The sequence below is a fragment of the Propithecus coquereli genome, unplaced genomic scaffold (genome assembly GCF_000956105.1).
Source record: "Propithecus coquereli isolate 6110/MARCELLA unplaced genomic scaffold, Pcoq_1.0 Scaffold540, whole genome shotgun sequence".
Taxonomy (NCBI): domain Eukaryota; kingdom Metazoa; phylum Chordata; class Mammalia; order Primates; family Indriidae; genus Propithecus; species Propithecus coquereli.
This window is the reverse complement of record NW_012151286.1, coordinates 525,597-537,472: the sequence shown is the minus strand read 5'-3', so window position 1 is coordinate 537,472 and position 11,876 is coordinate 525,597. Positions and strand designations below refer to the sequence as shown.

The 11,876-nt window shown below is 41.2% G+C and overlaps 1 protein-coding gene across 1 annotated transcript in view; it reads left to right on the top strand.

The window, feature by feature from the left end:
* Positions 1-495: 495 nt before the first annotated feature.
* Positions 496-11,876, top strand: part of AMFR (autocrine motility factor receptor, E3 ubiquitin protein ligase) — a 43,126-nt gene continuing 31,745 nt past the window's right edge. Inside the window, exons 1-2 of the mRNA XM_012657446.1 lie at positions 496-949; positions 8,468-8,560. Of these exons, the coding sequence (XP_012512900.1) occupies positions 695-949; positions 8,468-8,560 (348 nt within the window). The 5' untranslated portion in view covers positions 496-694. The remainder of the gene's footprint in view (positions 950-8,467; positions 8,561-11,876) is intronic.

Here is an 11,876-nt window from a genome sequence, read left to right as displayed (position 1 = left end):
TTCTGCTAGAGGCTACTAATAAACACAAACTTAAGACTGTTGATTAATATTCTTTTGGGGTCAAGGCCTCTATTATTCCCTAAGCGTTATGTCCCCTTTCCAACATCAAGGAAGCTGCTAGGCCCGTAGGGTTTCTCAGGGGTAACCTGCTTTGCGAGGGGAGGGGAGCGTATTAAAGGAAATGAAGGGGCAAGTGGCTGGAGGCCCGGGTGCCGCGCGCCCTGAGGCCCGGCCCGCCCGTCAGCGCCAGTGGGCCTGGGTCACGCCTGCGCTCGGGCCGGAGCGGGTGCCCTCTGCGTCCGCTGGCCCAGTCGAGCCGCTGTGTCGGCGGAGGATAATGCTGGCTGCTGGCCCCCAGGGCCTGAGGCCCGGGCCTACGCCCCTGAGGCGGCGGCGCGACCGCTGGGGGCGGGGGACGAAGGCCGCGCCCCCGCGCCCGTCCCGCCCGCGTCCCGCTGGGGGCGGCGGCCTGCCCCGAGCCCGCCGAGGCTCTTCCGCGCCGGCAGGGGCAGCAGCGGGAGCGGCTTGGGGAGGAGAGGCGCGAGCAGCTAGGAGCGGCCCGGCCCGGCCCGGCGCGGCAGCGGCGGCGGCGGCGGCAGCGACGCCAGAGCCCGTGGGCGCCGTTCGCGAGGCCGCCGCAGGGGCCTGGCCGCAGCGCGGGGAGGCCTGGGGTCTGGAGGCCGCCGCTGCCGCCATGCCGCTGCTCTTCCTCGAGCGCTTCCCCTGGCCCAGCCTCCGCACCTACACGGGCCTCAGCGGCCTGGCCCTGCTGGGCACCATCGTCAGCGCCTACCGCGCCCTCAGCCAGCCCGAGGACGGGCCAGGCGAACCGGAGCCGCTAACGGCCTCGCTGCAGTCAGAGAAGCCCGCGCCCGCCCGGCCGAGCGCCGAGGGACCCCGGGCCCGCGACGTGGCCCAGTATCTGCTCTCGGACAGCCTCTTCGTGTGGGTGAGCGAGGCCGCCGCTGCCCGCGGAGCGGGCGGGGGCGAGGGGCGCCTTGTCACCCATTATCGGGGGGGGGGGGCGTGGCTGGGGCGGGGGTCCCCCTCCCCGGGACCACCGAGCGCGAACTCCTGGGGGGCGGGCCCCGCCCGCGAGAGCGCCGCAGCGGGAGCGGGCTGCGGTGTTGGGGTCCCCGCGGGTGGGGTTGCGAGGAGGCCCCGAGCGGCAGGGCCGAGTGTGGGGTTGGAGGAAGGCGCTCGGGAACGGGCAGGGCCCGGGGGAGGAGGAAGGAGTAGAAGTCAGAGCTGGGGAGCGGAGTCGGGATGTCTGAGGGACCCTCGGGAGGGAACTGGAAGACCTCAAAGGGCAGGTTCAAGGGAGTCTGGGATCCCGGAGTGCGTTACCCCGCGTGTTTGACGAAGTGGAGGGAAGTTGAAATGCTTTTCCGACTTAGTCAAGCATGGGAATGTTGTTAGCGGGTTTTCGACGAAGAGGAGAGGGCAGAGAGAGAATTGGGGGGAATTTTAACATTTGGGTGTGTGAGGACGTTCCCCTTGGGAGAGAGGCCGTTCTTCAACTTTTTTTTCTTTGTTTTTGCCATTGATTAATAGTATTTTGATTGTCTTCTTTGGGCGCTATTTAATGAAACAAACACCAAACAAACCGTGCTTCCTTTCCTGCTGCTTTTACGTGATGATTCAAGACGGTTTCCTTTGATGTCTGAAGGCAGCAAAACATTGAGAGTCAAGAGGCAGCTTGTCATTTTAACTCAGTATTTCTCCCTTTAGTGATCCATTTTAAAGCAAGGTTTCAGGGTTGCCTGCCCCTGCAAGATAAGCAACATTTACAAGACATAAGTGCTGGTTTCGTTTATTAGAACAGATAATTTCAGTCTAGGCAGATCAACAGTATTTTGGCTAAAGAATTTTGCATTCACCTTGGCCTTGAATATCTCTTATGTAAACCCCACAGTGATCAGAAAAGTTACTCCAGGATTTAAAGTCTGTCTCTTGGATTTACCGTGGCTTCTTGGATCTTGTCTCCTGCAAGTTCTCATTTGGTGCTGAAAATAGGCTGTAAATGACTGAGAGATTAATATTCCAAGTTTATAGAATGATATGCAACTCATTTGTTATAATTAATCCCACTGTGCTTCATCAGGAAGCAGTGGGATTTATGAACTCTGGGGGCTGTGGATTAAGTCTCCTGGTCCTTCCGATGCAGAGTTTAGTAGAAGGCAGTGAACTGTGAAGTTCCTGTTTCTCTACTGTGTAAAGCCGGAACTTATACTACCAAAGAAGGCAGAAGAGAAAGTAACCACATCTCTAGTTTAGTTTCAAATCTACTTTTGCATTTGAGTTAGCATGTAAACAAAGCGATGCGAAGGGTGCTTTTGCCAAATTTTAACGTTATAATGCAGTCTTTGGTATATTTTTTTCAAGGCTAAGACATAAATAAGTCTGAGAAGGAACCATTATTGTATTTATATAACAACTGATATTAATGATTTTTTTCCCTAGGAGTTTCTTCTTATAAAACTCATGTTCAAATTCCAAGGTTGATACCTCTTCATAAAACATTACATAAAGTGTGTTGATTTTTCTGTGAAAATGATTTTTAAGAAAATTTCCATTTCTTCCCAGCTTTTTCAGTAAAGGTGTTGTCTCATGAAAGTTTATCGTTTCTTCCTGGTGGTCATTCTTCTGATGATACTTTCTCAGTTGATTCTTGTACTGTTTTTCTTCTGTCTTTCCTCTGGGATTGTCACACGTTCATTTTGGCCTTCCTTGGTTTCTCAGACCCTCCATGAGTGTACTGTAAGTTTTCCTTATCACCCATTATGTATTTTCTGCTTTAGCAGCTGAATAGAAGTCATAATCTCAAAGGCCTTCCTCAGTGGCCTGACAGATAAAATTGTTGAGTGAATACTGTATGTGGTGGGACCTTGTCAAATGGATCCTCCTTGCACCCTCCCCAAATTCTATTGAATTCAGATTCATTTTTTTCAAAAACACTGCCAGCCAAGGCCAAGCAAGACAAAACAAAAACTGATCCTTCTGCCAGTTTGCAAATCCTGCTAACTATTATTTAGCATATGAAACACATGTTAAGGTTCTCACTTAATTACATGCAGATAATACAGTATTGTTTATTTATTTTTAGGATTTTCTTATTAAATAGTTCCCCAAACAAATAATTTAAATAGAAGTCTGGAGGGGAAAAAAACACACCAAAACCAAAAATGGATAAAAGTGAATTGACTATTTAGAACACATTGGCAAATTGTTCAGCCTGTTTTTGCGCAGTCTTAACAGCTAAGAGTGGTTTTTACATTTTTAAAGGATTGTAAAAAAAAATTAATAAGGAAGAATACAGAGCCTAAAATATTTTCTGAGAGCCCTTTAAAGAAAAAGTTGCCAACTCCTGTTTTAAAGAGCCTGTTTTCACATAATTATAAAACTTAAGAGCTGGTAGTGACTTACTAGCTCTGAGTCTTTATGAATTGAATACTCCAAAGAATGTGAGAGAAAAATGTTTGCTCCAGAAATGTTGGGGCAGCAAAAGGAAAAAAAGAGTACACTCATAAATAATTGGATATGAGCCTAGATAAATTGAAAATAAAGGAAACTCCTTCTGGGTAAGGGGGAAAAGAACTGCTGTTTGGTTACTTCCTAGGCGTGCTTTGCATACATGCTGGCATTTATCTCCCTCGTATTGTGAAAAGAGGAACACAGTAATTATTGATGTGATAAGGAAGAGTATGCATCTTAGTATTTTATATTTGTCTCTGGGAGCCTGCAGAGAGGTAACAACATGTGTGTGCATTGTCCTTACAAGGAGGAAACCACCAAATGGTCTTGGGGAGGGAGGTAGTCTTGGTGTTAGGTAGGAGTCTAAGAAATATCCAAATTGATCATGTCTTTGAGACAGTCCCTGGTAGTTTACATACTGATAAAGGTAGCCATACCATTTTGTTAATCACTGTCCTACCTTTTCCTCCCAGACAGGCCTAACTGTTTTATGATTTACTTTCTGTTTTCTCAAGTGGAAAAGTAGAACCATTCTGGGAGGGAAATTTTCTTGCAGGGCCTTAGAATAAAGGGAATTAACTTTAAGCTTGATTAAGTAGGGATTGCTTGGGTCACTGCTGTCTGACCTATTATAGACTGTTCAGGAACAAGCAAAACTTGTTTTTATTTTGTGTAGATTAATAAAAAAAGGCATTTGCTGAGTTTAGAAAAAAAAAATTAAAGTTTGGATAGCTGTATAGCTGTGAGAAACTTTTCCGAAGTATTTCAGTGTAGTAATACTACAAGCTTAACTTGTGACTTTGGCCACCCAGTTTTGGTTTGTTACTCATCAGTTTGCCATCATATGGTGACAAAAATAATGTGGACTTTCAGAACTGGTCAGATTAGTAGATTCTAAACTTCAAAAAAAAATTAAAAAATAGACAACATGTGCTCATGGTACAAATAAACAGTACAGAAGTGACAGGCAGTGAAAAGGAAATCTCCCTTTCTCCCTGCTACCTGCTTCCCTCTGCTAGAAATGGCCATTATTAGTTTCTTATAATTAGTGCTGGTGTTAAGTGGAGACTAAGAAACACCCAAATTGATAAGTCCTTGACACACTTCACACCTACATATTATACAAACTTGTAATTGTACATATTCTTTCTTTCTCACAGGGTGTGGCATAGCATAGTAATCACATTTCTGTACTGTGCTTTTTTTTTCAGTGAATAAACTATCCAGAAGTTTCTATATAATGCTAGTAAATATAAAGCTACCAAATTGGTTTTACTGGCTTCATTTATATTCCACTGAATGGATGTTCTGCAGTTTATTCAACCAAGTCTCCCCGACGGACATTTGTTTTCTATTTTTCCGCTATTATAAACAGTGCTTCAGTGAATCCCTTATCCTTTAAGTTTGGATTCTGCCTACAAGGAAAAGTTAGTTAGCTCCGTAGAGCAGATAGAATGAAGTTAGTGCTTTGGGATTTGCTTTTAAATGAGGAATGGTACAATTATGTTTCTTTCAGACAGGTTAAGTATCCCTTATCTGAAATGCTTGGGACCAGAAGTGTTTCAGATTTCAGATTTTTTTCAGATTTTGCAATGTTTGCATATGCATAATGAAATATCTTGGGAATGGGACCCAAGTCCAAACATGAAACTCATTTATGTTTCATTTATACCTTACACACATAGCCTGAAGGTAATTTTATTTTTCCCTTGAGAACACTGAATAAACTGTGTTGTGCACCTGTGTTTTGACTGTGACCTGTCACATTAGGTCAGGTGTGAGATTTTCCACTTGTGGTGTCATATTGGTGCTCAAAAAGTTTCAGATTTTGGAGCCTTTCGGATTTTTGGATTAGGGAGGCTCAGCCTGTATTTGCAGTTTTTGAAGCCTTTGTCCAGTAAGATTGAGAAGATATCATACGCTTATTGCAATGACACAATATTTGTGGAATTAAGACATTTTTCTATAAATAGACATAGAATAGTTAATAATCATTAAGGTGTTTTAAAAATATTTTGTTCATAATCTTAAAATAATTTTTAGTTGCTTCCCATCCTTTCTTTGTAGCTTTGGCTTTCATATAAAATTCACAAAAGGTTATTTCTTTCTTATAGAAATTCCCTTTCTAGTATCAATATACTTTCTCAAGCCTTTTTTTCCTTCTTAGCCATGCCAATTTTCAAATCTTCTATTTGAATTAAAATAGAAAATGGTTATCTGTGGGTGATGGGATTATGAGAGATTTTCACTTTTTTTGGTACATCAAAGATACAAATGTTTTATACCTTTTTTTTTTTTACCTTAAAGACTTTATAAAAAAAACTTTAACTGAGAAATAGTAACTAATACTTTATTTTTTGTTTTGTAACCCAAGATGTACGAGAATGCTGTTTTGTATAAAGAAATGATTAAAAGCCCCTAAATTTGATTTCTTCTTCTTTACTCTCACAGTAGCCTGCTTGGTCACTTGTTGGATCACTTACCATGCTCTGTCTTATGGATTCTAAAAGCTCTTTGAGTTTAAGGTTCAGATCCCCCTCACTTTTCTGATCTCCCACATGCCTTGAACAAGTGCTAAATTTGTTGCCTTTATTTTTAAAATACATTTGCCTACGTGCAAAAACAGGAAGAATTCTGTTTAAAAAATTGTGTTATAATTAAGCTGGGAGATATTTGGGGGATGTGGCTTGAGGGGTGTGGTTTTGTCTTACGACAGTTCTCTTCATTAAAATGGCTGAGATTGGTTTAGATCACAACAAAGATGAGCCTTTTTATATGTCTTCCATCCCCTTAAAAATTAACATTCCAAGTTATCTGGACCAGTTCCAATAGGTCTGTTACACAAGGAATCACAAATTAGGATGTTTTAGGTAACTGGTTTGGGCTTTTTTTTTTTCCTGGTTATTTGAAGGGTTTAAGTACCAAAACTGTTACTTTTTTAAACAGAAGTATTTTTGTTTCAATCTTTTAAAAATATATCACGTAACTTCCTTGCCCTGTTAGGCAGGCAGAATAGGACTTAATTTAGTTATTTGTAATGAATCGGGGCTTCCATTATGTGTTCTACCACAGGGGTGGATGGTGCGAGATACTAAAGGAAACCTGAAGAGATCTTAGGGAGCTTGCTTTCTTAAATTACTGTCTTCATTCACCTTTCTTTCTTTGAAATTGTCATTTGCTCTTTTTTTTTTTTTTTTTTTTTTTGAGACAGAGTCTCACTGTGTTGCCTGGGCTAGCAACCTCAAACTCCTGGGCTCAAGCGATCCTACTGCCTCAGCCTCCCGAGTAGCTGGGACTACAGGCATGTGCCACCGTGCCCGGCTAATTTTTTCTATATATTTTTAGTTGTCCGATTAATTTCTTTCTATTTTTAGTAGAGACGGAATCTCGCTCTTGCTCAGGCTGGTTTCGAACTCCTGAGCTCAAACAATCCGCCCGCCTCAGCCTCCCAGAGTGCTAGGATTACAGGCGTGAGCCACCGCGCCCGGCTGTCATTTGCTCTTAAAAGTAGAGGGAAGAATAATTTGGAAAGAGGAATATGGTCACTTTCCTGTAAACTTAGTGAATCAAAGGTTGAAGCAGCCTTTACATTGAGCTGGTGTTCCTTTTCATTTGATCTCAACAAAAGTCATTTCTACTGTCTTTATGAAGGGTCCTTTTGGCTTTTTTGGTTCATTCAGAGTTTTAAAAATCATTTCGGCATCATTATGTCTGTGATCCCCACACCTCAACACCCCCAGCCCCTGCCCACACAGCAGGAGGTGAATGGTGTGTGAGGGAGCAAAGCTTCATCTGTATTTACAGCTGGCATCATTGCATGAGCTCCTCCTCCTGTCAGATCAGTAGTGACATTAGATTCTCATAGGAGCGAGAACCCTACTGTAAACCGCACATGCGAGGGATCTAGGTTGTGCTCCTTAAGGGATCTAATGCCTGATGATCTGCGGTGGAGCTGAGGCGGTGATGCTAGCGCTGGGGAGCGGCTGCAAATACAGTTTATCATTAGCAGAGAGGTTTGACTGCACAATAGTTGTAATACGTTTGAATCATCCTGTCCCCAACCTCTGTCTGTGGAAAAACTGTCTTCCATGAAACCAGTCCCTGGTACCAAAAAGGTTGGGGACTGCTAAGTTATGTGATATGCCACACTAACCTCTTGTTCAGGAACAGGCCACTCTTCCATTTTGTAAGCATTAAGATTTGTTGTTTAGGTATAAGGATATCCATCTCTTAATTGTTTAAAAAAAATTTCCTCACAGACCGTTGAAGAAGGGCTTGGTTTTGCATGATATCTTTCATTTTTCAGCCCCTCCTACCATTTTCTTTTCCTTCTTTCTGTTTTCCTAATTCCCCCCCCCCCCCCCCACCCGCTTGCCCCATAATGCCCCAGAACCTTTACTTTGAAGCCAATACCAAGCATGGAGAACATTGATTTTTTTGGTTGGCAGATTGTCCCATTGCAATACATGTTAAAATATACCTATTTTTTTGGTTATCAATTCTTCATGATCTTGTGACCTTTTTGTAACCATCAGACCTTCTACCCCCTGACCTCCTATTTGTTTGGCAGGGCAGGATATTTGGGTGCTGGATTTTACTGTTCCTGATAACTTCATTTTCTAGAACAGTTTTCTTCAAGGCTATCAAAACCTTAATGTAGGAAATGATGTGTCCAGGAAAGTACTTGCAGTTTACAAGGTTCGTACAGTTTTGTACGTACGGTACGAAGTTTGCATATGGTTCAGTTTAGACTGAAAGGTAAGGTGGTCTGCTAGAGGGTGCATGTTGGGTCTAGGAACTGTGAATTAACTGGTAAACTGATGCCTCTCTTTGCCACTCCTCATCCTTACCCCCACCGCCCATAAAATTGTGCCCACTTTTGGAAAGGCTCAATCATTGGAAACGATGGCCGAATTCCTAATAGGAAATTTTTAGAGCTGCTTTTATTTTTCAACAGGAGAAAATAAACTTTCTTTCCTTGATTTGTGGACAGGTTCTAGTAAACACTGCTTGCTGTGTTTTGATGTTGGTGGCTAAGCTTATCCAGTGTATTGTGTTTGGCCCTCTTCGAGTGAGCGAGAGACAGGTAAGTCTAGACAGAAAGGGTGGGTTCTTGTGACCAGGTATATGTTTCTGTAATTTGTATTTGGTATAATTTCAAACTTGTGAAAAGGTTCCATGAATACTGCAACAAACTCCTATATACCCTTTATCTAGATTCACCAGTTGTTATAATAATATTTTGTTCCATTTGCTTTAATATTGACTTTTTGTTTATAAATACATTTTTTTTTGATCCATTTGAGAGTAATTTGTGGACATCATATTCCTTTACTTCAGTATGTATTTTCTAAGAGTAAGGACATTTTCTTACATAGCCACAGCACAATGCTTAAAATCAGGAAATTTAGCAATGATAAAATACTTTGTCTAATCCACAGCCTATATTCAGTGGAGCCAAGTTGTCCTAGTATTGTTCTGTTTTTTTTTAAGACAGAGTCTTGCTCTGTTGCCCCGGCTAGAGTGCCGTGGCGTCAGCCTAGCTCACAGCAACCTCAAACTCCTGGGCTCAAGCGATCCTTCTGCCTCAGCCTCCTGAGTAGCTGGGACTACAGGCATGCGCCACCATGCCCGGCTAATTTTTATATATATATTTTTTGTCCAGATCATTTCTTTGTATTTTTTAATAGAGACGGGGTCTCGCTCTTGCTCAGGCTGGTCTCGAACTCCTGAACTTGAACGATCCACCCACCTCAGCCTCCCAGAGTGCTAGGATTACAGGCATGAGCCACCACGCCCAGCCTAGTATTATTCTTTATAGCTGTTTTCTCCATCAATTTTATGAGTGTAGTTTTTAAAGAAGCATAGATTTTTAGTTTGATCATAAATAATACTCTTTAGAATATGGGTTCTTTTCCAAAGGAATTTGCTGAGAGATTTTTCTCTGTGGAAAAGTAAATCAAGATTCATTGTTCTACAAACATAAAATGAAGTGACTTGTTCTTGTTTTAGGTGAGATTGTCAGACTTTTGAACATAACTCTCACAATGTATGTGTGGGCAGGGATGCTTTCGATAAAGAATTATGCCACAAGCACACTGTACAGATTGGCAGTTCCCCAAGGATTTTAGTGGGTAGAGTGTAGAATGATATGTTATAAAGTAAGAATTTAGAACTGGCCCTCAAAACAACAACATAAGAACAAAAGTATATTTTACTCTCTCTTATCCCAGTGATAAGACGCAGGAACCTAGTACATTAAAAGTATAACAGTGGCTTCACAGAATGTTCAAAGTGCAGTGTTGTAGTCTCTCCTTACCTACCCTTTTCATCCCAAATCTCCTTTTATAAAATCAGATGAGGTCCTAGTTTAGAACTAAAATATGGTTACTCTGTAGTTGAGCCCTTTAATGCTTTAAGAAAGTAGTACTATTTTGTTTTCCCAGAGATTTTTCCTTAGTGAGTATTTAGCACTTTCTCCAAAATATCAACTCCAGAGGTTTCCTAGATAGATTCAGTAGAACACAGAGGTTTTTTGTAGTTGCAAAAGCTCCTTTTGATACTACTTTCTTCTTCAAGTTTTTGATTTGTAAAACAGAAATCAGTCAGGTGGTGGACTGATCTGGCACCGGTGGACCTTGTGTATTAATACTATCTTTTCCTTCTAGCTGTCAGGTCAAAATTTATAGAAAACATAACCTTGGAGTAGGTCAGAGATTTTTACTTTACCTAGAGGTAATTATAATGGGTATATTTGTTATCCAGCTCTAATTTCAGTTTTGTCAGTGTAGATCACATCTTTCATGCTGTTTGTGTTGGCTTCTTTTATGATTAATGTCATCCAGTAGCGTTTATTAGGAACCATTTTGAGTTAGAACTCTGTAGAATTGACATGGGTTTGCTCTCTGGGTGCTTAAAGTTCAAGAAATAGAGTAATGCTAGAGGCAAAGACATTCAATACCAAAAATGGACCAAGTATTAAAATGTTAAGTAGAGGTTTAGGGCAAGGAAGCTTTTTGATTTTTTTTTTTTAAGCACTAATGCCTACTATGGCACTTGTCTAAGCACTTTACCTATATTAACTTACATAATCCTCCTAACAATTCTATGAGATATGCTGTTATTAGGGATGGGGAAACCAAAGCACAGGGATGTTATGTGACTTTCCCAAGGTCACATAGCAACTAAGTGGCGAAGCCAAGTTTCAAAACTGGAGCACAAAATATCATAGGTTCATCTTGTACTTTACCTGCTCGAGGTCTGGAAACAGACATTCACCAAGGATTCCTAGTCTATCGTATTGCGTAATGGTATTTAGAAGCCAAGAGCTACACTAGCTATATGTGCTTATTGCTGATGGGGTGTCTTTGCTCATTTGGTGGACAAAGTTAGGGAATACTCTTTGATTTTATTTCCATTTCATTTTGTTCTGTGTACAAGGTGTACAGAGTACAGTGTGTGTAAGTTCTCAGATTCTTTAAGGACTCATGTTATCGATTTGTTACACATTTTGCTTTTTTTGGTTTTTAAAACATGTTTTGAATTTGTGAAACATTTGCAAGGTTCCAGTTATATATAAAAGTATACTTAGAAGTCATACTTCCATTCTTACTCTCTTCACCTGGTTCCCCTGCCCCCATAGATGGCTTGGTAGTATATTTTAATGTCTGGCGGGACTAGACACCCCGCCATTGCCTGTTTTTTAGGGTAGTAAAGGTTTTTAAAACTGGAAGTCCTCAGCCTAGAAAAGAGTGCAGTGAAGCAAATATATATGCACATTGCTTGTGAAAATATACACTTAGACAACTTCTTTGAAAATCAGGTGGATATTATTTATAAACCGTAAAACCATTTGTAATCTTTGATTTGATTATGCTGAAGATAACATACAAAGATGTTTATTACAATGTTTTCTGATTGGTGAAAAATTTAAAACAGTGTCAGTGTCCATCTGGAACCACTAAAATGGTACCTTGGTATATTCAGAGAATATTCATTGACATTGGTAAGGTTTTCACAATATGATAGGTGAAAGAAAGCAGTGTACAAAAGTTAATGTGTTTTGCACATAGGAAGAAGACAAGAAAATGCATAAAAATGTTAAAGCATTCATTTTAATTTTAATTTCCTTTGTACTTTTTGTGCTCTATTGTGGGTTGGAAAATGGTCATGTATTATTTTTTAATCTGGAGAATTTTTTTTTTAAAGTCTAACCTTTTCTGTTGCTTAAGAATCTAGAGGACAGAAATATTAAAAATGATACTGATAGCCCTTACCATTCATTTTTATTGTGCATTGAAAGTATAAGAAGTACTTGCAGTTTACAAGGTTCGTACAGTTTTGTACGTACGGTACGAAGTTTGCATACGGTTCAGTTTAGACTGAAAGGTAAGGTGGTCTGC